This window comes from Falco biarmicus, chromosome 1 (genome assembly GCF_023638135.1).
Source record: "Falco biarmicus isolate bFalBia1 chromosome 1, bFalBia1.pri, whole genome shotgun sequence".
Lineage (NCBI taxonomy): Eukaryota > Metazoa > Chordata > Aves > Falconiformes > Falconidae > Falco > Falco biarmicus.
The window spans coordinates 77,637,607-77,665,096 of record NC_079288.1 but is presented as its reverse complement, the minus strand read 5'-3'; the positions used below and the strand labels follow the sequence as shown (position 1 = coordinate 77,665,096).

General features: G+C 40.4%; 1 protein-coding gene across 1 annotated transcript; it reads right to left on the bottom strand.

Annotated features, from left to right (window-relative positions):
• HTRA3 (HtrA serine peptidase 3) lies at nucleotides 1-27,242 on the bottom strand. The gene is made up of 9 exons (XM_056326581.1): nucleotides 26,336-27,242; nucleotides 16,993-17,092; nucleotides 15,030-15,252; nucleotides 14,146-14,340; nucleotides 11,495-11,527; nucleotides 10,716-10,830; nucleotides 4,088-4,136; nucleotides 2,214-2,309; nucleotides 1-947 (listed from the first exon to the last, which is right to left on the bottom strand). The coding sequence occupies exons 1-9, from the start codon at nucleotides 26,757-26,759 to the stop codon at nucleotides 782-784; spliced, it is 1,401 nt and encodes a 466-aa protein (XP_056182556.1). The 5' UTR covers nucleotides 26,760-27,242; the 3' UTR covers nucleotides 1-781.
• Between the last annotated feature and the right edge of the window lie 248 nt (nucleotides 27,243-27,490).

The following is a 27,490-nucleotide window of genomic DNA, read 5'->3' as shown; positions in this document are numbered from 1 at the left end:
CACCAACAAATTATTTGTGTAAACTTTAATCTCCTTACAGTAGAAACATACACAGTACAAGCCAAAAGTAGTATAACAATTTTACAGCAAAGCTTACCAGTAAAATGCAAACCTGATTTGTATCAAATTCTTAAAAAACTGTGCACTTTCTCAAACGTAACTTTGTTCAGCACATCGTTTTGACATATATAATAAGGCATTAATTCTATAAGAATCATTTACTATATTCCAAAATCGCATGACCTAGGTGTAACACTCTAGAGCCTGATACCATTTTTGTTCCTTTTGACAATTACAGATTTAATCTACCTGCACTGACACGTAGCATAGAAGCACTAAGAACAAATACAAGCTTTCCCAATACTAGGTTCACATTGAAAAAGTTATACAAAAAAATCACTCAATTGTGCATTGCAATAGCTTGGTTCTGCTGCAGCCCTGACTGTAGTTTTAAGAATAATTTCCCCTTTCAACATGCTTCCTCACTTCCAGTAGTATTTTAGTCTTTTAAAATGCAGAACTGAATCTGCAGGAATTGGACCCCATTTCTACCAGCTACCCAAACCAGAACACAGCTCTTAAATTTCTTTCAAAGTTAAATCTTCTATAAATGGCATAGTTGAATTCATTCTAGCTACTATGTACAGAAATGGCTCAGGCAATTAAGTTAGTCCACCTTGTCATTAGTCAACAGGAAGTATAATTACTGTAGCTGTAAAGGAGGTATCTAGTGTTCCAGAATAAGTGAGTTTAATTATGGTGAGAGCTTCCTCAACTCTATTTACATTACAACTTCAGGCTCAATGTTAAATAGCAAGTCATCATTTCCTCTTCGAACTTCAAGTAGTAGAGGTGATTCATTCATCACAGCCTCTTGCAGGTCACTGGAAGTCATCAAAGGACGCCCATTGACTTTAACAATAATATCTCCATCTTGGATCCCTCCTCTGCAAAGACAAGAAGAAAAAGGCAGTAAGTATGCATTCTACGTGCAGCGAAAGTACAAAGACTATTCACCACCTCTTTGGCTGATGTGGTAAATTTTAACTTGTTTTAATTTCCACTGAAGTGAAATTCCACCCTTCCTACTGAAAGAGAATAACTGGTTTAACTCGCTAAATGCAAAATCAGGCTCGCATCAACTGAGGATTTTCTTCTAAAACAGAAAAAACAAGTAGCCCCGCTTTCTCTTTGTCTTCCACAAAACTACAGCAAGGGAGAAACAGAAAAGCCTGTTAGCCACAAGTGACTCACTCCACTCCATCCATTTGCAAGAACACGCTTTTCTCTCTCCAGTATGCATTTCAAGCACTGGAAATTAAACCACTCTCAAAATTTCAAGACAAGCAATGCGTACCAACTGAACTACAGGTAAATTATTTCTTTCTTGATGTTCAGATGTAATCCAGGATAGCTGCTTTTATTGCCTTTGTATCTTAGTAATTCCTAAAAAACATTTTTAGAAATATTTATTTTCCAACCGTTCTGTAAAGTAGTCTCTTCCTCTAAGATAAAGCACTGTCTCAGATAATAGCTCTGACAATTTCTTCTGTAAATGCTATCCTGTTTCCTGTTCAAATTTAATCCAAGTTTCTATTTATTAATATTCAACATACCTTTCAAAACCAAAATTTAATTAATTGTACTTGGGGTGTTCTTTATATTTGCACATTGTTAATGTTTCATAACATCATGAAAGGAGGTTATAGCAAGGTGGGTGTCAGTCTCTTCTCCCAAGTAAAAAGCGATTGGACAACAGGAAACAGCCTCAAGTTATGCCAGGGGACATTTAGATCAGATATTAGGAAAATTTTCTTCACCTTAAGGGTTGTCAAGCACTGGAACAGGCTGTCCAGGGAGGTGGTGGAGTCACCATTCCTGGAGGTATTTAAAAGATGTGTAGATGTGGCACTTAGGGACATGGTTTAGTGGTGGCCTTATAAGATTTTTTCCAATCTAAATGATTCTATGATTTAAAATAGTCTGCTATTGAAATATTTAACTTCTTTAGACATGAGTAGATTCTTAGCACAAATATCTTGACTATTCTTTTTTTTTTTTTTTTTTTTTTTTTTACACGTAAAGGTACAATTTTTGTTTAAATACAAATCAAGGTTGGTATGAGGAAGTACTTGAATATAAACAGAAATATTACCTACTAATATCTATCTGAAGATTTATTTATGGTGAAGAAGATTACGCGCTCTACATACCTATGAGAAGGTGAGTTTGGAACAACTTCATGTACATAAATTCCACTTCTGACATCAGGAAAATCAGCATTATTGTGTTTCAGTTCTTCCACCAAGCTAAAAGAACAAAGTTATACAGCATTTTATTCCACTACAAAAGCAGAAGCATTCAAAAATTCTTATTTATTCTCACATTTTTTTGTGACCAAAAATGAATGACTTAACTGTTTGCTTCTTGTTCTTGTGATGAGAACACAGGGGATTTGAAATTGGATTAAAAGCAGTAATACAGATTTTTAAGAGTTAGAACTACTTAACTGTGCAAAGCATACTGTATTTAATGGTCTTGTACATCTCCTGCAAGAACCTGACTTTTGCTATTTATGGCAGTAGCACAGATGGCACTGTAGAAGAGCACAGAGACAGTAGCACACTCTGTCCTAGGTGCTGTACAGGGATAAAAGACATTCCTGCTCCAAAAAAAATAATGCTGGTGGTGGGGCAGAAGTTTGCTAACTATTTTGATACTTTTATTTTGCAAGACATTCTTAGTTTGTCTTTATCTAGAACAGTAAAGCCTTTGATAACTTCAGTCATCAGATAGATGAGAACCGTGAGAGTTTTCCAAGGAAACCAGCTTCCTCAAATTTTCTTGAGGATTGTTTGTGCATCCCTTTCTAAAGAAAGACGACAGGAATCATCTGCAAAATAGACTCTAAAAATATACCCTCGTTTCTGAGGGGATGACATCATTTCAGGTCTGTGTACAGTGTGGTTTAAAACCCATTTCTGGAAAGAAATGGTTTTAAACTAATGATGGATTACTCTGCTGTCTGCCACAAAAACTTGGGGTCCCTCAGATGGAAAGCAAGCCAAAATGGCTGCACATAGCCTCACTTCATTGATTTTGTAATGAGGAAGCTAACAATTAAACGACTAAAGCAAACACACTAGGGGAAGTAGTCCTTTCCTGGAAACGGGCCTGGAGACATCTTACACTGCTCCATTAGATGCCACAAAAGCAGTAAAATCTTAGCACGTTTACTTCACAATTATGCAGAGAAACATTCTGAGCTTCTCTCCATCAGTGGTGGCCCAGTGATGTTAATGCCATTACACCGATTCATTCCAGCTGAGGATCTGACCCTCTGGGGAGGACTGCAAGAGTGTAACTCAATAAATAAAAGATAGCTTTACTACAACCCCAGCTGGAAATTGTCTTGTTTAATTCTGTAGCCTACTGCCATGCTGGAAGTGCGCTTACTGCTGCACAAGAACCATAAGACTCCTCATTTGTTATCCCAGAATATATCCTCATAATGGGAAGACACAAAGCAACATGAGACAGAAAAGACAGTAAAGAACTGGAAGAGAGCACCCATATTCTGGCTTTGTTAACATGGAGGCATTAAGCTCTACTTCTGCACTTTAGCAACTACTTTCTTCCCAGTTAATGGTTAGGCACTAAATCTCACATCATATGGCCTCCACTGGCACTGACAAAACTACCACCAAACCCTCAGGCAGCTAATCTGCCATTGGCACTCAGTCACCTGAAAAGAGCAGCTTGTTTAGATGTCACCTAAAACCCGGGTTAACTCCAGACATCCTCGTGAAGAACCAAAATCTCTGTTCAGGCTCTTCCTAATTTCCCTCAGCTATCAACAGAGCATCCACCGTTACCAGTATTTAGACAGTGACTGACAGTGATCTTCCAGGTCTCAGAACATGTATTTCACTAGCATCATTAAAATGTTCACAGATTTCATAGAAGCAAATGCACACTTCTGGATTTTCTGGAAATTTGTAATGAAAGCTGAATGATGAAGTTCTGAACCACTATTGATCACATGGTGTATGCACGATCATACAGACTACTTTTCTAAGATACTTACGCAGGTGTTATTGTCAGCATTCTGATGCCAATGAAACGCTTCTTCCCATCTGAAAGTAATACAAAGTATATTTAAGAAATTTTGGCAAACATTGACGAAGTAACTACTTTGAAACATCCCATTTTAATTGACATGTATTTTAAGTCATCAGCTTTCGATAAAACCAAGCAGAAGTCATACACATCTACACTGAAGTCATTTTTTATTTTGGTTAGCATTGGTGTACACAATGACAATCCCTCTCCCTGCAAATGAGAGTAAGAGAGAAGCTCATTTATACTCCACTAGTTTTCCTTCAGGAAATTCAGGAAGAATTCTGTGATCTACTAATCACATGACTTCAGTAAATGGAAAATTTCTTAACCAACTACCATTTCATCTGAAACTGGTCAAGACAATTCAATCATATGGTGTTCTCACCAAAATGTAGAAATGGGATTTAAAGAAATTAAAATTTCCACCTTTCAGGGAAAGGACAACCAAAAGACTCACACTGATTCTAATGCAAATGGCTTGTTATTTCTACCCCAAAGAATTAAAAGTAAAAAAACCCCATACACCTTAGCCAAAGTGATCACAAAAATGATCATAGGGATGGAACACCTTTCCTATGAAGAAACACTGAGAGAGTTGTGGTTGTTCAGCTTGGAGAAGATAAGGCTCCAGGGAGACTTTATTACAGCCTTTCAATACTTCGAGGGGGCTTATAAGAAAGATGGGAACAAACTTTTTAGCAAGGTCTGCTGCAATAGGACAAGGGGTAACTGTTTTAAACTCAAAGAAGGTAGATTTAGATGAGATATAAGGAAGAAAATTTTTATTATGAGGGTGATGAAACACTGGAACAGGTTGCCCAGAGAGGTCGGTGGTAGATGCCCCATTCCTGGAAATATTCAAGGTCAGACTGGACAGGGCTCTGACCAACCTGATCTAGCTGAAGATGTGCCTGCTCACTGCAGAGGGAGTTGGCCTAGATGACCTTAAACAGTCCCTTCCAATCCAAACTATTCTATGATTAGCCAAGACTGTAGAATTTTAAATGGTGAAAATTTACTCCTTTAGAAACAGCACCACACTTCTGCAGTTGGCTTTTAGTAATCATGATATTGCACAGCTGTCTTATGAAAAAAAAATGCAGTTTGATGACTTCCTGAAGTGACTGCTTCAGTAGTTAGTTATATCCGGTATGAAACAGCTTTTCCCCTTACTTGTGCCAGCATAACTACTTCACAATTTCTTTGAGCTTCTCCATGTTCTCATGTGAGGAAACAGTTTGAAAAGGAGATACACACAGTCTTCTCTAACTCTTATTCTTTCCAAGAAAAATAGTCCCAAGTAAAGGAATTGGTCCTGAATCTTATACATGTCCAATATTCCCATTAGTGTCAGTGAAAATGTTGGCTACTAAACTACTAAACGTTGGATTTGCTACACACTGAATCTTACAACTGTAACTGTCACCCCTGTTATTCCCTGAACTGTTCTGGCTCTCTTCTGCTTTAAAGTGAAACTAATGCGATCAAAGTCAGCTACAGTAAAAGTGTCTTGAAGAATTCTAACTACTCAAAACCGAAGTCTCAAAAGCTTTGGGCATGGCCATGACCTAGTGTAATTCATAGTGCTTCTCTAGTCTACCTGGCATAAACATAGTTTTTCACTTTTTAAAAATATCCAAACATGATAATTCTCCACCTGAAAATAATCTCTCCATCCCTGTAAAGTGGACAGTTAAATGATCTAAGTTGTCTTCATGAAACACAGATGACAGACTCTCTGGTGACAGTTTACTGTTTGCATTAAACGGTTTGCTACTGGTCATCACCTGTGTGATGCAAAATATGCAGAAGCACAAAGCATATTCTGGGGCATGAGTTAGGAATGTTTCCATGAAAGAAAAATGAAAGAAGGGACAAGAGAAACCTATCTGGAAGAAATAAAGCAGCAAGGATGAGATTGGGCAAGAACAGAAAACCAAAGCAGAAATGCTGCTGATCAAAAAGGGCACTAATTCCCCAGTGGCTAATGATAAAATGAGGTTTGGGGGTGGGGGGTACAAATAAATCTGGTAACTACAGACTTTTTTAAAACTAGAAGTCTTATTCTACCATCATCTTTGGGCAGGTTGGGGTATCATTTCATTCATGTTCATGCATTAAAATTCAAAATGGCCTTCAGCCCTCTCTCCAAAATAAGTTTGCCACCCTGCAAACAGTGGTTCATACTGTAACAGTAGCAGGCTACTGTATAAAATAAAACTAATAGCTATGATCTAATCATTATTTTAGCAGCAGAGACTAGATTACCCCCCTTCCCATCCTCCAGCCACTTCTGATGTCAGAATACAGGTTAAAAATATACATATATAAAAAATATTTGTCTTGTTTTGCAGAAGTCCATTCCATTCAGTTTAACTTAAGTCAAATATCTTGCACAAGAACCAAAGCTTTCATCAACAATGATTAAAGGGAATATAATTGTGCAGTTTATTGGAAGTATCAGCAGACACTGGACAGGCACAGACAAGCTATTACACTGTTTTACCATCCCCAAAGGATAGGCATTTTGATGTAAAGGTTAAGTCACATTAGCAGAACTGCGTGTGGCACCTTGAACTAACACTGTCATATTACATCTGTTCTGTGAATGAAAGTCTCAAAACCTGTCATTCAGGCAATTTGTGCAACCATGAGGCAGAAGAAAAAATAATTAGGAGAACTGGAATAAAGTGAGGCTGTAAATCTGAGAAGCACGTCACCAGGGTGAAGTCCCAGCAGCAGTCAAAAGAAGGCCAATACATAGGAACAATCAGCTTGAACAAATGGGAAACCACTTAAAGCTGGAGCATAGCACAGCAGAGAGATATTCAAATCTCATTTCATTTTTGTAAACAGCAGGCCAGACTGAATACTGATTCCAGTGGTACAAAGTAAAGCAAACCAGCTTCAACTACTAGTTTAAACTTAAATCTGTTTTGCATTAATACAAAGTCACAAGCAGCTGACCCCAAGTATCTAGAAGCAGCTCACTATGGAGATTTCTATTCCACAGTAAGGAAAGCATTTGCTTTAGTGTGAAACCTTTCTGGTTTTACCGATGCTTATAACAGTAGAGATACTAGGTAACTAGAGAGGTAATCACAGGCTGAAGGTAGAAGTGTTTATGACTTATAAACTGTGGCAAAAAACCCCCTGATAAATCCAAATGAAGGGGTCAGGTACTCAGACTCTTACGGACATGAGTTAACTCTGGCACATGAGTATCCCCATTACAGTTGGTTTCAGTAGGGCCAGGATATTGCCAAGATTTCTGAGTGAAGAAACGAATCCTGCACTTTTTATTCAAGTGGCAGGCTAAATTCCTACTTCTCTGCTTGCTCCTTTTGCACTTAAGATGGTCTTGCAGATTGCATGAGCAGTCCTGAAAGTATTTAAGAAAATATTCCATTGCCAAACAGAAACCATGAAAACAGCTCAAATCTATAATGCCAAATAATGTGCATCATCACATATAAACACATAGCTGAATTTAATCAGTATTCTGAATCTATACTTAGCAAGCCTCCTAAGCAGCCCTAATGTTTATTGGTAATAATTATCATTAATAATCATAAAAATACACAGGTAAGCATATAGTTTCAACACAACCAATTAAGTGTTCTGGGAACGTAAGAAGATTCATATAAATGAACTGGTGTGGCCAATGCAGAACTCCCCTATTTCTCCTTGCCCATCTGAAACAAGGTTTATTCACTTCTCTGCTAAAATAATATGAGAGCCCAGGCTGACCTCTTAGGCTGGATTTTCTCTTTAATATTTTGTCAAATTGCTAACTTACTGTCTTCCATTCTAGAGGATCCATGTTTGAACACTTTCTACTTTTACCATCCTTCTCAAGTGTAAACTAGAAATAGATGGCAGAGCCAAGACTGAAACCGAGAAATTCCTACAGGATACTAATAAAAGACACTGAAGTAAAAAGAAAAAACCAAAACACCAAACACCAACAACAAAAAACAACCCAGTCAAAACAGTCAATGCTTAAATATATCTATGACTTCTGGAGGTAAAGACAGAACACACAGATGGTTAAAAACTGAGATTAGATGGAGACACTTAACTTCATGCACCAGTTTAGTAATTCCTAACTATAAAAGGAGGTTAACACTATTACTGATAAATCTGAAATCAGTAAAGACTTTCAGATGATTCAAAAGATAAATATCTCTATGCAGAATGTGGTAAATCGTTGGTCAAAAATTATCTATTAGCTATTATCATGTATTACCCATGCATTAGGTAATATAGAATGCTTCGATAATCATAATCATTGCAGACACTGCATTCAGATACCGTCCTCTCCTTTTTCCTCCCCTTCTCCACTCCTGTACATCAGTAGATTATATATTTGCAGTTATATGCAATGGATGTGACTTCAAAAATATATGCCTTCTATATAAAACTGGTAGTTATCTGATCAACTCAGATTTAAAGACTAAGTTCAAGCTTACTCAAAATATTGTTTAATATCTCTTACACGCCAGAGTAAATCTGCGAAAATCAGTTTCCTAAGGGAGTTTTATTATCTTCAGGAAATATTAGTTAAAGCAAAATGTTAATACCCTTAAACTTATTTCTATGATTTAACTGTACCATAAGGGTGGATTCCACTGAAACTTCTGAAACTTAATTGGAGCAAAAGAAAACATGATAAAAACAGCCCAAAAGTTCTGCTTACATAAATTCCCTATATCAAGAAATAACGCCTATACAACAAACATGAAAATTCTATGTCTCAAATATGGTGAAAATATCTCCTAGAAATTCTCCTTCTCTATGCATCAAGGGCTCTAAATGACTGTGCTTCTGCCTGCAGCAAAAGTACAAAAGGTACTTCAGACAAGCAAAGAAAAAAAAAATTAAAAAAATAAAAACTGCCTGTACCCAGGGTTATACCAAGCACTAATGGTCACACTAATGCTATGAGTGAGTGTGAATCCTTCTCCTTTGATTAGGGGATAATGCAAATGATAAAAAAAAAAAAAATCAGTATGTTCCAATCTCAAGATTAAATTTCACCATGTTTTCTCTTAGGGTTCCACAGGCAAAGTTATCTCTAGGCCCTCTGTCTGGGCTCAGTGGATTCATCATTCTCTGGAGGCAAAGGTGCCTGAAGGAGCAAGGTGGCTGATTTCAGTGGCAACATCTCTAGCCTTCACTGACTTTCCAGCCCTAGTTTCCAGGAACTCACTGGCAGATGGTGGGCTTTCTGCACAAGCCTTGCATTCCTGCCCCTAGAGCCATGCCAGCAGAGCAAGCCATCGCTCCTCCCTGTTTTGAGATGAGCAGTTTGGTTCTGAAGGGGAACATCACTAATGATACAGACCTGCGTCTCTCAGAAGCCAACAAACAGTTAGTAACCTGGGTGAATAAATAGTTCTTTTGACTTGTTGGCTGAAACAAAACTATTTCAGCTAGTTTGAAATGTACTTTTCAGCACATAATTAACAACTTCTTTCACCGACTCCCCTCCCCCAAATCAACAAGTGAAAACAATCTGATTTGGGGAAGTCGGCAAAACACAGATGAGGGGACCCATCAGAATTGCGATGGTCTCAAATACACAAGCAGATGCATAACTTTAAGACCTCTGACTAAGGGAAGTTTCTGAAATAACAGTATCTGAGAGAACACTGAGCACAACAGTGTAGGGGAATAACCCTGGCATCAGCAATTAGGATGAACTCAGGAGAAGACAAGATTAATATCAAGAAGATTCAAGAGAAGCAGCAGCCAACAGTCATGATAAAAGACGAGTAGGGTGTAGACAGATAAATTGGCAAGCAAAAGAGAAAGGAAGGTTTGGCTTGGATGAAACATTACTAGATCAGCTTTGGCTGTGCAGCACGTAGAATGACACCTAATATAGTGTGACATATATGAGGCAGGCACATCAAAAAAGTCCAGAGTACTGCAATTGTCAGTTGCTGGTATATTCAGATTTATATGCTCTTTGGTGCAGAGGCTCTTCTTTTTTTCAGCCTCTCCCCCTGCTTGCCTTTGTATTTTTTTCAGGAATTAGAACACAGCTCTATCTCCACGGGGGTCTGAGAATCTAGCACAATATCCAATTGTATAGCACTGACATAGATGACCATAGCAAAATAAAGATCATCCATTGATAGTGCACACACTATACTCCATCTATGGACAAGTGTTTTAAAAAGTTTTGACCTTATTCTCCACAATACATTTCAATCTCCTTTTTGTTTGGACAATATGTGAGGATAAGACTCCTTGACCAAGTCACCATTTGTTCTTAAGATCATTTGAGGCTGTGTCCTCACTGTTCTCAGAGGCTGTTTTCCCCAGATTTATACAGATACTGTCTACTCTTTGGGCGTTTGAGTAACACAATGTCTCTCCTGCTTCACTGAAGCTGTTTTCTATTTCCAAGTCTATAGTGTTTTATACTGTAAAAAAATGCTGCTCCTTTCAGTAACAGGTAGTGGAGTCACTACTACCACTACAGCCACAATTCACTGACCTGCAAAGACAACCCATGTCTTTTGGCACTTCAATGACAGATCAGGATAGTAACTCAAAGATGTCACTGTTTCTTGCAATCTTACCTTTACTTTGTTTGTCATGTGACTCTGTGAGAAACTGAGTGATACGGTCTGAAGGAATAGCAAAAGAAATTCCAGCTGTGACCTTCAAGGTGTTAATCCCAATAACTTCACCATCCTGTTGAGAGACAGCACCCAATTAATTTGCTCTTAAGTGCCAGGGTTCAGCTCATTGCTTAGCATTTCATGTTAAAAGCTGTTGTAAGAAATTTTAGAGTGTTGTAATCACTCAAGAAATAAACATTACTTGTAAGGGAGGATCTGGGCTCTGATTCACAATCCTTTTTGCATTTAACTGTGATGGCCAGAGAGATTACAGTACAGTTTGTTCATCCAAGGTCCATCCCACCACTTGGAAAGAGATTCACTCTGCTGAGTGGGCAGTGGAGTCACTACTACCACTACAGCCACAATTCACCGACCTCCAAAATCACTGCTGGCTTTAAGCAATCTATTTTAAAATCAGTTGTGCGGATTAATCAGGTCTCATCTTTGCCGTGCATCCCAGGTTTCATAGCGTGAATGAGCCTAACTGCTCCTTCCAGATCCCATTTTCCTCACTGCTGTGTAAAATTTCCTCTGCTTTATAATAAAATGTTTTTCCACGGTATATGAACTGAGACCTAATTTGCAGAGCTTGTGTTAGCTTCAGGGTATCTGCCTATCATTAGCTTGAATGACTGTAAGCTGGTATGACCTATGAATCATTCCAAAAAAATATTCTTCCACTAATTTCAAAATAGCTCTTGAAACAAAACAAAAGCCAGGTCACATGGACTTACCAGATTAACTAGAGGTCCTCCAGAGTTGCCGTACTGTAAAAATGACATAAGGGAACAATAAATTGGTGCTTCACGGTAGGAAATGCAATTTTCGTTTCAAACAGTATTTTGTTTGTAAGTAAATGAAAGAGAGCAGGTCATTTCTTAGGCAGCATTGAAAGACGCAATATTGATCACTGATTACAGGTAGGTCCTACCCTACTCGTTCACAGTTCTTGTGGTAAAGGTATTTTTTTTCCAGAAACAGGCCTTAAGTTAGGAGTGGCAATTTACCACTCCAAATAGTTAGATCCTAAGTTTAAGAAAAATAATTAAATAGTTAAAATTAGTATTTTTATTCTTCTAAAGATTTTCAGAACTAAGTTTTGAAATAATTAACTGCTATTTAAAGCTATATTTCAGTGAGGTGCACATACCGTTCTTTAGTAGTTTTATTCATCACTTTGGTTTGTACCACTGTCAATCTCTCTTTACCAGAGAACACAGTGCTTTACATATTTAATCACAGCATATTGCTATGAGGTAGGTACTACATAAGGATTGATTTAGTAACCACAGACTGTCTGTAGAGAGGGCATATATAAGCAGCTCTGAGAAGCCTGAAATTGCCTAATACCTAATGACCGTCAAAGGAAACATCCAACAGTACTACGGGAAATGAGAGCTGGAGAAGTCTGGTCCATCTTCATGTTGGCCCAACATGTTTGTTTCCGAGTGAGGCCAGAGTTTTCAAGTAGGTCTACCACACAGCCAAGAGCAGCAACTTACTACTCAAAAGAAACAAAAGCTAAGTGATGCATGATAGCAACACGAGCCATATGAACTGTTTATACTTAGATAGCACTGGGCAAACTTTATACAGTCTCAGAAGAATAAAAGAGACTTTAAAATTTTTAAAACAGCTTTGAAGTTTGTGTTTAAACAGAGATCAGTTTCTTACATCGTATCAGCAATCACAGGCTACACACTTGATTTTTATGTCTGACACAAAGGAACCAAGGTAATGATTTTTCAGGCTTCCTCAGCATATCATCTTTCATTCACTTGTCTTCTGCTTGAAGAACACGATAATGAAAGAACTACAGCACATGTAGCATAGCTCCATTTAGGAACGTACGGCCTTGTTTTCTCCTGCCCCATGTTCCTGCTCTCCCAGCATTTCTCAGAAGGCAGCTGCATGCACATTCCTGCAGGAAAGTCTTGGCTGAGCCACAGGAATGCTCTGAACAGAGCAGCTCTCAAACTCCTCCCATTCTCAGGAGAAAACTAGTATATCAGCTAAGCACAAAGCATCCCTATGCCAGGGACTATCTTCATATTCTGTGGTCTCAGATGGCAAAGCATATAAATATATTGTCATTTTCCTTACCTCCTCTGCTATCACTATTCCATTTGGTCTAGCATTATCTGATACACTCTGCTATCCTTGTCTAAACTTGATCATTAGCTTCTGAGGACACTGAATGTCTAGTGTATACACAAGGAAGCAGTGTGATCTTGAGGAATGTGTATAGGCGTGAAGTCAAGAATCCCATGTTCTAATTCTGTCTCTGCCACCAATTCAGTGTGCACTCCCAAGTAACACATTTTGCATAAGTTCTCCTATTCTCCTTACACGACTGAAGAGAGTAATTCCAATTAAATGTCTTAAGAGGTCCAGCTCCTGATTCATATAGAAGCTTTTTGAAAAAGCTCACTTCCATGTAATACCTAGCATGAAAAGTAATTACCCTCTTTCTTCCCATACAGTTTCTCTCAACAAGTCTGTGACGATAAACATTTCTGAAGCGCTTTGCCTGTGTAAAAAGCTAAGACTTATGACTTGTTATGTCAAATTTGACTTTGAGGTTCAGCAAATAAATCCTGAAAATATATCCCTTTCAATGTATAACAGACTTATGCCATAAAATTTCAGGACATTTTCTACCTCAGATATGCAAGCAACACTTGTTTTAGAATCTGCACAAGTTATATACGCACACAAGGACTTTATTTAAGCTCTTTGGATCCCTCCAAGCTGCTCTAAAGGGACATTATTTTCGTGTATTTCTATAGAACATGCAGTGCTGGGACACTTAACTCCAAACTATCTCAAATTTTAGATATTTTACGTCTAGATTTTTACTTGGAGTATGTGATACGCAAAGGGAAAACAAGAACAACAAAAAAACCGGCCCCCTCCTTAAGTTCTTAGCTGGGTGTCCTGTCATTAAATTTAAGCAGACACTATCAACTTGACTACTCCATCTGGTTCTAATGCATGGAGATGAATGAAACTTTGGCCCTATTCTACAGCTTGCTTGGCCAGGTCAGCTGAACAAGCAGAAAGAGAAATGTGCAGATTTACTGCTCGTCTGTACAATCACGTGTTACTGCACAAACTACTGAATGAGAGGGTCTGTCATATGTAACACCTCCACAGACAACCTCAAGGAGGGTAGTTTTATTTATTATACCTTTCACAACACTAAAGCCTGAATACAACTTACAGACACTGTATAGCTTTTATAAGAGCAGACTATTCCTGATATTAAACAAAGCTTTTATTTTAGTGGATTCATCTTTACAAGCACACACTTCTCTGCTGAATAGGTGGGGATTTCAAGGTCCCAGGACTGCAAAACTCAGCTCCTCGCATACCTAGTACTTACATTGATAATAGCATCTGTCTGAACATAATCCATATCAGAGTCCCGCAGGCCAAGTTCTTTGCCATCTCGCTGAGCAGTGCTGACAATACCTGTTGTCACGGTGTTCTGTAAGGCAAATGGACTTCCAATTGCCACCACAAATTCTCCTGGCCTCAGATCAGCAGAGTGTCCCAGTAACAATACTGGTAGTTTTTTCTTAAATAAACACAGAAAGAAAGAGGCAAACATTAGATTATACCTGAAAATAACCTGACTGGAAAGATCAAAAACTAGCAAAAAGTTAGGAACACACACTTTCCACTACATTAATGAAAGAGCCACTCACTATCGTTTACCCAAAACTTACATCAGGTAAAATTAGTATTCTGCAGCACATTACTGCTTTAAACTGTCCCCAGAAACAAAGTGTTAGTTTTTGTACCTTGCAGTTTCATCCAGAAAAAAAAAAAAAGCCAGCAAGATTCTGACACAGACTTCCCTGTTTTTCAGCAGATTGTTCCCTCCTCCTACAAACAGCACACAAACTAACTGTTCACCAGACTGCCATTCTCCCTACACTATGTACCACCTTGCCATCCATGTACTGGAACGAAGCTAGCAGGATTAGCCAAAATAGCCAGGGTCTTCAGGTAAAGATAGCAGAATCTGGCCATACATTAACTGAGCTGCATTTTTTTGTTGTTGTTGTTTTTTAGCAGTTCCTAGCACAGAAGATAATTTAATTCTAAGAGGAAAAATTTCCAGGCCAAAATTTCAGTACATTGCTTTCCCCCAAATATACGCCCAAGGAATCCCTAAACACATATTTCATCCAGTCACTCTATACTAAATGAAACTGAAATAGGGTTCCCAAAGTAATTCACTCACCTGTTTATGCCACTCACCTTAGGGTGAATCTTTATTGTTGCAATGTCAGATTTCTTGTCAATGTCTTTGATGGTTGCTTCATAGGTGTCTCCATTCTGTAGCTGCACTTTCAATTGTTGTCTGCCTGATACAGCATTGGTGCTTGACACCACGTGGGCATTGGTCACGATTAAACCAGAATCAGACATAATAAACCCAGATCCACTGGAAAGCGGGACATTTCGACCAAAGAGAGGGTGCCTGTACAAAATGTAAGTAATTATAACTCAAAAGGGAAGCATAACCTAAGAGACAATTACATTAGGAATCATTTACCACCTTTCACCTTGAGAAACAACAAAGCATTTGATGACCAAAGTTACAACCCTTACAAAAATTAAATTTAAAATAATTGACAAAGAAAGGATCCTTTGCTGAAAATTATGATCTCTTTTAGTCATTCAGGGAGACAGGAACTGAGGTTTTCAGACAACCGGCAGGGCCCTTTTCCTTTGATTTCCAGTTCTATCTTTATAGGCTTCCTTGCAGGAGAGGCTAGGTGACAAAAAGGGAAGGAGGAGGAGCCCATCTGATCCCACCAGTTGCTGCTTCCATACGGGAATAAAACAACAACAGGAAATAGTAGGGCAGACAAATGGACTGGTCCTCTAAAGAGAAAAAGGGAAGAAGGAGGAACATTTGCAGCTGGACAGAGGAACAATGGAAGAGGTGACACCTCAGGGAATCATGAAACCCAAGTGTAGACTGGCAGGAAAAATCATGTCTGGAAACTGAAAGGACTGAGAAAACGTGAAAGAAAAGAAATGAAAAACACTAGCAATGGGTAAAACTTGGAGGGAAACAAGATTTGCTGCAATATAGACAGTTAAAAGACTTTATAAACTGTTTAAAGTATTATGACTTGTCTCCATCAACAACTGCTGTAACAACCTTAGATTTGTTAGGGGAACAGAAAGTGCCTGGGCAGAAGATGAGAAAAGGTCCACAAATTCTTCTTTCTTCCAAGATGTGGTCCTTATTAGGAAATTGTTTGAAAGTTCTGGGCTATTCAGCAATAAAGAATTGGAGCCAATCCCAGGCAGAAGGCAGTATCACAATTAGTGCCCAGCAGGCTGCTGGAAAAACATTTACTTGCAGGGAAAGAAAAATCTTAACTATATATACGCAGATCTTAAACATCTTCAGCTGTAACACTCTCGAAAGACCAATCACCGTGTGCATAAAGCTATGTCTCAAAAATACTGATTATCTCAATTTTGGATATTAAAAAACCCTATAAAAATTCTCAAGTATATGCAAAAATAGAGCACGCCGAGCAGCAAGGTATTCAGTTAATAGAGTACCTATAATATTTGCAGTAATTTGTTCTGACAGCAGGCTGGTTTGAACACTTGATGTTAAACCTGTCTCTCAGGTTCTTTTGAGCACTCAGTGTTAAACTTGCCACCTTAGCTCCAGCTTCAGTACACTGAATAATGGTATGTTTTGGTCAGCAAATTTAGTATATTTTTTTCCTATCAGAAATAGTTTTTGTGTTTAGATAGGTTACATCTGGTCAACATGCTACCTCTTAATGTTCTCCCTACCAAAATAAAAATCACCTCTCGTTGAAAGTAGAATAAGCAACAAGGAGCAATGTTTTTCCAGCTTACCTTCTGGACTAGTTTTTTTTAAACTCAGATAATAAACGTAATCCAACAAGCAACACATTTTAGTGAAGGCTGAAGAGATGTCCAAAGATGAGACATTTTATGGCAGACAATATATATTGTAAAGTACTGTAGACTGTAGCCAAATAAAATAAATCTACTAAACAGGAACAAAACACACAAATGGGTGGTTCTCTGGAACGAGTCTGCTGTAATGTTTCAGAGTATTCTGTGAACTTCAAGAACTCAAAATGAAGGTTACTACACTGGAAAACCTTTGTAGGCAGTTATTAAACAATGCAATTAAAATACAAAGAATTCAAAGCGTTACCTGAGAAAAAGTTCTATGTGCACAACTGCAGGTGCAATCTTTTCCACCACATCTGCTATGAAGTTGAATTTGTATCTTGGGCTGCTGGACTGTAGGTGACCTATACTAGCAGAAAGAATTGGATATGTTAATAAGACAATACCCTTTTTTGCCAAGTAAGTGAGATAAAAATGCTTTGAATTGGTCTGTTTCTCCTACTGGGATAGTTTCCAAACAGGTATTGGAAAAGGAATCAAAATCACTAAGATGGTTCGAAACTTATCCAGCATTTTGGCAGATTCTGAGAAAATTAAATATCAGCATTACTTGGCTATAATTGGCTTTCTTGGAAGTCTACGAGGCTTGTCTGGAGTATTTTTCTCAGGACAGCTACTATTACCCAAAACACATAGGGCAGTAGGATGTCAGGCCAGAAAGGACTCAGGAGATCTCTAGTTCAACCTCCTGCTCAAAGCTGGGTCGGCTACAAAGGCATACCAGGTTGCTCAAAGGTTCTGTCCAGCTGGAACTTGCAAAACTCCAACGATGGAGACTCCAGAAACTCTCTGGACAGCTTGTCCCACTGCTTCACTGTCCTCCATGAGGTAAAAGTTTTTTTGTGTATCTAGTCTGGACCTCTCTTGTTGACACCCATTTCAAGTCATACCCGTTGTCTCTCATCCTCCTACTAAGCACCACTGTGAAAAGCCTGGCTCCATCTTCCTGGGAATTTCCTCATGAGCACAAGAAGGCTGCTGTTATGTCCTCCTGAAGCTTTCTGTTCCCCAGGCTGAACAAGCCCAGTTCCCTCAGCTTCTTCTCGCAGGAGATATGTCCAGCCCACACCCCACCCCAAACCCCATGATCTCCTGAACTCGCTCCAGTTTGTCAACACCATTCTCGTACTGAGGGGTCTAAAACCGGATGCAGCACTCTAGACGTGGTCTAACAAGTGCTAAGTAATATAGCCACAGCATTTGGGAACGGCATTTAGAACCCAAGTTAGGATTTTTCTGAAGTAGACACATTAGAAACCTGCTGTAAATGATAACCTTAGCACCTAAGAAGTTTTGCAAATTCACATTTTAGCTGTCACAAGCAGCTGGGCATAGCAACAGTTTACTAAATACTAAGTGTTCTGATAGAAGCCAGCATAGTACTACATTACACAGCACTATACACAGCATTTATGAATACTGAATATAATTCTGTGGAATTAAGATCTTGGAGAGGGAAAAAACCACAGCATCAGCATCTTGGTTTCTACTGTCACAACATCCTGGATTCTAACATCAAAACATCACAAAGTTGTAATATTGCTTGTGCTAGCATGTCATACTTTCTGCTGTCCCTAATACATGGGGACATATCAACACATATGTTAAACATATGCTAGGGGACATATCACCACACTCAAACAGCAATCTCTCATGTGTACAGCCTGATGCTTCAAAATTAACTAGGGGATCTAGGGAAGGGACTAAACAAGTTGTAATCAGATACAGCAATAACATTTTTGGCTTTTTTCAAATCTGGTGCAACAGCACACTGTTTATCCCCAGAGATATAATTCTTTTTCTGCCATTTAGTCAGGAGGGAGAAGCTCTAATTTCTAAACAATATCAGCCCTTCAGAAAGTGATGCTTTGCACCATCATGATTTGCTCTGAGTTCAACTCATGCTGAAGGATGAACTTTCTCCACAGTAGTTCCTGCATACCAAGACAACACCTGGGCTTAAGGGTTCTAGGTTTGCCTATTTATAGATCACATAACATAGCAATGAATTCAAATACAGAGCATGTCTTTTGAAAGCATATACTTTTTTTCCATCAGCTTCCTTTTAACCAAATCTTTAAAAGGAAAGGAGGTAGGAAGCATCACACAAAAAAGGAAAGAAACAGAAAAGAAAGAAGAGAGAAGTCCAAGAGAGTTCTCATGCATTTTGGTATTCTATGTAGTTCCTAGTTCAAAGATCATTTTCACCAATCCTTATCTACAGATGTTTTACTGACCATTAAACCTTGTAACTTGTAAATTACTTTACAAAGATTACAGCACAAAGGAGTCTAACCTATTTACAGAAAAGATGTCTCACTGATCTGTCCTATTCTTTGAATGAATTCATAAGATAGTGAGTGGGTGACAGCGAACTAGTTGCTATAGTTCCTATAGTCTCTCAGAAAGCTTTCACAATAAAGTGTTAGAGGACCTAAAAAGTCAGAAAGTGAGAGGCTTTAAATTACCACAGAATCCAAAAGACCTGAAGCAAAGACAGGAACTTACAGAATGGATACTGGTACCAAGGAAGAAAATACTGAAGAAAACAGATAAAGACAATTTAGGCATTTCTCCATAGAAATCAGTGAGTTCTTTTTCCTGTTACTGGACATGGGATTTGCTTCTGAGGAGAAAGAAACCATGCTTACATTTAGCAAGCTAAATTTATACAATATGTTATAAACAGAAGGAACAAATTGGCAGGACTAGACTTGATCTATTATTTTTATGCACATTCTCACACACTGAAAAATCCCTCTAACCAATTGAATACGCTTGTTTTTGTACTTAGTTTAAAAGAGACACTGCAAACAGGAATCAGAGAGGACAGTCATATGTAAGCACAATATAATACTATTATTTTGTTTACTGGGTCACTGAAGATATATCTTACCTTCAGTTCACAAGCAGCTTGCCTGATTATGCAGTGTATCTTTTGAAGTCTACTAACATGACTTTGAATGCTTGCATACACAGCATTGTTCACTGACAGGATGTAACATTATCATCACATTTATTTTAATAGAAATTACTATGCATCTATGACAGTCAGTTGGCCAGACCCTCAGCTGACAAGCTATCATAGGGGAAAAAAGTATGGTGAATGCAGGCTTTCAGCTGGTGTAAATCAGCATAGCTCTATGTGACTCAGGGCAACTAAATGCCTTTGCATCTGCTGAGTGCTGAACTGTTGTGCCCATGCCAAATAGTCGCAGCACTGCACACGGCCAAAAGCAGAGGCGGACACCTGTCAAAGAACTCAGTTTTACACCACTCCTGACTAGCCACCAGGGAAACATCATGGGTAGCAGTGGCTTTTCTGGTAAGATTTAGGGTAGGCAGAGAGAAAAAGTCTGAAAGAGGCAGCTGATGAATGTAAACATGGAAATAGCTGAAGAAAATAAAATGCAGCATTACAGAGAGGAGACTATAAAACAGAAGCAAAACTTGTCTTCTTCCCATATCATAGGGAAAGCATTTCTCAGTCTGAGCAGAAGTTCAGAAACTCTCTGCTGGGGTCAGAAGACAAGAATACTCATACCTGAAGATGAATCCAAATCTGCACTGTACATTAAAGGGAAATCTGAAACAAAGGAGGATCAAGAATAACAGATGTGCAAACGTTGTAAGAAAGGTATAGTTGAAGATCTACTGGCCTGATTAGAGATGAGCTCTTCTTACTATTGTCTCATGGGGACTAAATGCTGGTGAAAATCGACTTACAAAGTTGAAATGCCTTCATAGAAACTGATCTCTCTTGAATCATCTTCTGCAAGATGGGAGTGATGAGAACCTTTAAACACATTGTATGACATGCCAGGAACTCAAACTGCAGACTTGGAAGATGTAACTGCAAACTAGCATTTACTCTCACACATACAGCCCTATTTAAGGGAACTGAAGTGTTACTTATTATCAATTAAATTTTATTGCATAAATATTACACTGCTGGTTTTCATCAGAAGTTCTCAATATACTTTAAAAGGGAGGAATTGCAGCCTGAGGAAAGGAAGAAGGAAGCAACAAAATTGTCTAAGGTCACCCCAAAGACAAGTGTTTTAACTGTAGTAGTAGAACCAGGGCTTTCTGTCAGACCTTCAATTTGCATTAGTTACTAGACACTAGCTGCTGCTACTGTTCTTACCGAAACATAAAAATTAAATGTCTTTCTCACACACCCCCTGCACCTTGCTGTCTTGCAGTTCCACACCACTCTCAGACCTCTGCTGGACTGAATGTAAAAGCTCGAGTTTCCAGCAGCTTTGTGTATTTTGACCAACAGACCTACTAAGATTTGTCACATATTTCTCCAAAGGTCTCTCAATAACATGCATTATTTTCCATGTTATTACTACAAGCTCAAAATCATCTCAAACTAACCAAAGCTAATTTATCTTGGCAAAAAGCCATCATTTAATCCAGTATCTGTTGTATAACCAAAATATCAAAGGTACTGCAACCAGGTTGTACTTGCAAGTAAAAACACATTTATACTGTGTGAGTCTTTAGCTGTCTACATATTTCATAATCAAAAGAGCTAGATATTCCCAATCTGTTCCATAGCCACAAATCCACCGTATTCTCAGCAGATCTGAACTCGCATCCTATCATTTCAATTAAATAATTAGATCTTCAGAAGCTCTCTAGCTTCTCTCACAAAACACTCAAAATCCAGATTTGGATGTAAGTGCATGGACTGGAGTTAAAGATGTTCAGCGTATTTCCTAAGAGGTGATCTTATGTTTCCAGTTCGATGGGCTCCAGCTACATTGGATTTACATGGCTAAAGCTAACGCCTGTCAGGTGGGAGTATCCTTATTACCAGTTTAAAGCTTTTCCTGGATAGTAGCATTTTCTACAGGCTATAAGCACTTTTAATGGTGTTTTATTTACTTTCTTGCAGAGACAATAGACCCACTCCAATCTCTTTAACACTGAGGTAAATCAGGAACAACTCCAACAAATTTGTAGAGTTAACATAGTAGGAAGAGAACTGGAAAAAAACTTCAGCAGAAATAAATGGTCATAATCCCACTGAAAACAATAAAGCTAGACCAATTTACATTTGCAAAAGACTGAAAGTTTCTAAGTATCTGCCAACTTACTCCCTGTAGAATTAAATCAAATCACATTCAATGCTTTCTTAAAGACAATACATTGTATTAAAATCCACGATTTTATATTCATTAAGAATTTGTGAGCCTGGGAAACTCATTCTTTTAAGGCTGTTCCCCCATCCCCCTTTTAAAAACCAGCTTCAGAAAATATCTCTGTGTTCAGCAAAATTATTATGTCTAAGGGAGGACTGCAACCTGGTAGATCTGATCACCAGGGATAAACACTGTCCCAACTGTGCTTTCATGGAAAGAAATGAAAGACAAATAAAAGATTATAATGTCTCTGCTTAAAAAACAGAAACATCTGCTGGAAACATAGGTTCATGGGCAGCTTTTCTGATGAATTCAGCATTAAGATCAAGTTGCATAGCTGTGCACTGACCATAAAGCCTTGGTGAGTTTAATGCCACATTATGGTTCAGACTTGTTTATCCAATGGATTGTCTACCGTGCACAGATTAAAACAATTTGGTGAACCAACACCAAAGTGGCTTTCTTGTGCAGTGCTGCAATCACAACAGCCAGACGGAGACAAACTGGCACAAGCCTTCCAGCACAGACACCTCACTGAGTTCAGATGCTTGTTATTTCTCCTTCCCAAGTGGCTCTTATAAGGAGACATGACGAGAACATCTTTCCCGTTAGCTATCCTATACAAAGCAGTGACGTGCCATACTCTTTATTTACTATATACCAAACATTGCACAATATTAATCCTCACCTACAGGAAATCAAAACAAACTCAGACATAAAGAAAACAATCAATAAAGGAACATGACTAGAATTTACATTTTCAGCCAATACCTTGTAGTAAATTTCCCTAAATACAGCTGGAGGCAGCTGTAAAGCTTTGATGACAATAATACCTGTAGGAGACTTCAGTATCTCTTACTGGGCCAATTTCTCATAAGTGCAAGTAAGGATATGCTCAATTGTTCCTCTGCATCTTCAAGGTTTTATTTACAGGTACTCTCCAAACACCCCATGTAGAACTGTGTGCAATGACTCTGCTCATGTATTAACCATATTTCAAACATTTCTTTCAGGGAACTGAACTTTTAGGCTCATACCTTGCAAAGATTTGACTGACATGGGTGAGGCTTAACATCATGACCACTTTCTGAGAGTGACTTCAGTTAAACAATGCAGCAGACAGACATTCTTAGGAAGAACCCTGCAAAGGATCAGTGTCAAAGCCAACATACTTGTTTTCTGGAACTTCTTTCCTCAAAGGTTTTCTAATCAATCTTTTAGTTTTCCTTGTTGCACTGACAAAATAGCACCTCTACTTAAAAAAAAAAAAGTAACATTTTGCTTCCACGTCCTAGGTGAGAAAATACAAACCTTTCAACATCTGAACTGTCTTCACAGAAGCTGTTAGCAACATAACATTACAGGGAATTATTAACAGTAGTAAGAAAGCTGTGCTTGAAGATTATAAACAGCCCTTTGTGCAAGAAAGAGTCTGACATAAATTGGCCATGGATTGCAGATGACTCTGAATCCTTTGAGTGAGCAGTCTGACATTTTAATAGATTGATATGTGACATTGTTAAAACTTAAATTTGCTACAGTGAGAAACAGGACTCTGTAAGAACTGGTCTTTGATTACAGAAGTTGTCTTCCATAAACATTTATGCCATTATTTACACAATAGCTTGCAATAGCTTGTCTTTCTCACAGTAACAGAAGGCAGGAAAAATCTAGCTGTATCAGAAAATTCCCATATATTAAGGTATCTAGTGTTGAAGAGGGAAAAAAAAAAAGTATTTGTAGCATACAGTTTAAATTTGCCTAGTTGTTCTGCAGAGAAGTCCATGGGTCTGCTCAGATACATAATGCTAACTGTATGAGTAATAGTTTTCAAGGCACAGGCATATTGAAGAGCATCAATGACAGAGCTCCTGTATGGAACTATGCAATACACACACCCTTTAGTACACTGTATCTAGAACTTGCAATTTGACATGGTGTTCTTCAAGCTAATCCAGGCCTTCAACAAGAAAAAAGTATTTTAAATTATGTCAATTTTGGAATTACCACTCAGTCATCCAGGGCATCTATTTCCTCTCTTCCTTCCTGCATCCTTTATGATCCTTTACTACTCCTTTTTCATGCATCCTTGTTCACCAGACTTCTGTCACTAGGAAACCACACCTAAGTTTTCTCAGCCTGTCTTGGCTTATCACTGCCAGAATCTAACTTAGCATCAACACGAACAACTGGAAATGGACAGAAGTTGACATTTCAAAAGCTGTTCCTCAGGGTCATTGCATGTTCTGAAAATGACCTAAGCCACACTACATAAGGCTTTACCTGAGATTGTTTTAATATATGTATGGTTAAGTAAAACTGGATTTACTTTATAACTAGCTTAGCCCTTCAAATTGAGTCATCTGAGGCCAGATTTCTTTCAAGAACAGGGAAAAAGAGAGAAACTCAACAATAATTTTAAACTGTCGACTTTCTTCTAAACCTCTCATTACATCCATTGCATGTTACTGTTTTAAAAAAAATACCATAATTGAGTTCTATTCCTGGCTCAACCGCCAACTCAGTCTGACCTTGGGCAAGACACTTGGTTTCTTTGAGCTTCAGTTTGTGCAGCTGTAGAATTGAATAAAACAAAAATAAAACTTAACAGAGAACCAGATGCTTCATCTAAGCCGAGGTTTTCTGGGACAAAAAATAAAGCCAAAATAAAGCAAACCCTTAAATAGTTGCTTGAAAAAAAAAAAAAAAAGTTACTTCTACTTCACAGCTTCAAATTCCTAAGCCTATTAACAGTAGAGTCAGGAGGATTCCTTAAAGAAAATGTCATATATACCAAACCCCATGCACTCAGTAAGCCCTTAGACACAGGCTAGCTCACTCATTTTGGATAAACATTCTGATTATTTCACATGGATCAGTTCCAGCCTAGTATTAGCAGTACTAAAGCTAACGGATGCTGATGTGAAAAGGAACAGGCAAAGGGCAATTTACAACTACAAAATACTGGAGAGACTGATCAGTGCAGCCCCAGGCTGGCACCTGGAGCAATTCTTGACTCTGACAAGACACACCTAAAGGAACTCCAGGAATAGCATTTGACCTCCTCCCTCTCTGAACCAGAGTTTACCTTCTCTCAAGAGCGGGATATTTGAAAGGTCCACTATTCACAGAAAGGCTACAACAGTAGCCCTTTTCCCTCTGACCCCTCCCAATAATTTTGGCAAGTCTGCTATCTGTGAATAAACAGGACGGTTAGTGGTTCACCCGACATAATGGAAACACTAATGCATGACTTAAAACTCCACTGTGCATATGACTTTTCTTTCCAGGAACACTGCGAGAAAGGTACCAGAAGCAAACACTTAACATAGCAGTATGTGGTAAAATACTAGGCAGCACTAACACTTCCATAAAAGTAACCCATTTTAGCGCTTAAAAAAAAAATAAAATTACTATTAACATAAGTGATTACTAAACTTTCTGAAGTTAAACCATTGAGCCTGAAGTTGCCATAGCACATCACAATATCCGAGGCAATGGCCTTAGTATGTTACTGCAAACAGAAGACTATTTGGTATCCTGAGTGTCAATATTTTAAACTGTAAAATTCTGCAGGCTTTTTTCCCCCACTTTAGACTCTAGAAGTAGGCTACAAAACCTCTTGTGAAAAGCAAAAAAAAAACCCCACAAAACACCACCAAAAACCAGGAAAAAAGACCATGGTTTAGGGTGGTTTTATATAATACTTGGTGCTTCTTCTGCCCTGCTTGGCTTTAAGAGGCATTATTCTTTCTACAGATGCCTGTAGGTGATGCCTCCAGGTGATGCCTCCTATACGCCACCAGGGAAGCCCCCAAGGCCAAGCATTCCCAGCTCCTCGCTCTGCCTGTGCAGGCCATGGTGCAATGGATCTGCAGCGCAACCTGCATGGGCCACACCACTGAAACGCCTCAGCAGCAAGTGCCGACATTACGACAGTAACGTGGCGCTGGCAGGACAACAGCGAGCGCACACCGCTGCCCTGCCCTGAGCAGGGGCAAAGGCTGAGGACGCCACGGCGGCCCTGCCCCACCAGCCCAACGCCCTCCATCCACCAAGCTGGTGGCCATGCCGCCCATCCTGCCCACCGGGGCACCGCAGCAGCCACCTGCACAGCACCCAGGTGCCCACGGCCGTGCTGCCGAGGGGAGATCTTCCCAAACCTCTGCCCACGGCCCCCAGCCTGCACCAAAGACTGAGGAAGAGGATTTTTGCCATTCAGAAAGGACCTGGACGCCCCCTCCCCACACCGCAGTGACTGCTGGCAGCCAGGCGACGTGCCTTGACCTTGTAGCCTCCTACAGTCCCTGGAGCCACCCAGTCTCCCCAGGTGACTGGAAATCATGTTTTTTTTCTTAGCCTGGAAGCCGGCACGCCCCTGCAGCGCCCACCCGCCGCCCTCTGCCCCACGGGCAGGCCCCACCATGCTCCTACCCGATTCACAGGCTCCCTTCTGGACCTGGGCGACGGCGGGCAGGCCGTGCTGCAGCGCCTTGCGGCTCACCGCCTTCAGCTGGCAGATGTTGTCGTAGGTCCGGCCGTCGCTGCCGCACACCTGGGCGCTGAGCTTGCACTGGCAGACCCCCTTGGCGAAGCGCTTGCCCATGGGGTAGCGGCAGTCGAGGCTGTCCCCGCAGGGCGGGTCCTCTTTGCGGCCGCAGGAGTCCCCCTCGCCCGCGGCGCAGATGAGGCAGCAGTTGCAGCGGTCGGGGACGTAGCCGCTGGGGCAGCTGGGGCTGGGGCACTTGGAGACATCGCAGCGGCTCGGGCACTTGGCTCGGGCAGCCGACAGCTCCGCAGCGCCTGGGCTGCAGCTGAGCGACAGCAGGAGCAACGGGCTCAGCAGCGACACCCGCATCCTCGGCGGGCTGCTGGCGGGGAGAGCGGCGGAGAAGGGGTGCAAGCCTGCCCGGCCCGAGGGGAGGAGGCGGGGAAGGTGCAATCGCGGTGCAGCGAGGGAAGGGAAGGGAAGGGAAGTCGGGCTTTATGCACACACGGACGGGAAAGTGTCTTCTGCCCCGAGCAGAGCTTCTGCAGGCGGGGCGGGAAAGAGCAGCAGATGGAAGGAAGGAGGCTGGAGTATAAAGCCGCGGCGTCAAGGCCCGTTTACTCCGTCCGAGGCGCGGCAGCTCAGGGGCTCCGCGGGACTAGCTCGCAGGGCTGAGGCGCCGAGCCATGGCCAAGGTGCCGCGCAAGGTGAGCGCCGTCCCCAGGCGGCCGCGGGAAGCAGTGAGGCCGGCACCGAGCGCAGCGGCACGGTTATATGCGGGACGCGCCCGGGGCCGCCGCCGCCGCCTCTGGCAGCAGCCGCGGGAGCTCCGCAGCGACGGCCAGGCCCCACCCCGACCGGGGAGGGCGGGCTCCCCGCGGGCGGGCCGCCGGGCCGGGGAGGGCCTGGCTCAGGGGACGGGCTGGGCGGGCTCCCCGCAGCCCGGGCGCTGCGCGGGGGATGCCGCCCGTCTGCCGGTGGCTCACCGCCCCCGAGGCGGCAGGGCCCGGGCTGAGCCCGGCTGTGGCGAGCCACCCGACGCCAGCAGCAGTGGGTGCGCGACGTGGGCTAAAAAAATGCCGATATATGCATGTAAGAGA

Excerpts from the sequence above, each read along its gene's own strand:
- HTRA3 (XM_056326581.1), bottom strand. The coding sequence starts at position 26,759 with ATGCGGGTGTCGCTGCTGAGCCCGTTGCTCCTGCTGTCGCTCAGCTGC. Across the intron at positions 11,528-14,145 it reads AGACAGATGCTATTATCAAT|TACGGCAACTCTGGAGGACC; the intron begins GTAAGTACTAGG and ends TCATTTTTACAG. Across the intron at positions 948-2,213 it reads CCAAACTCACCTTCTCATAG|AGGAGGGATCCAAGATGGAG; the intron begins GTATGTAGAGCG and ends TTGTCTTTGCAG.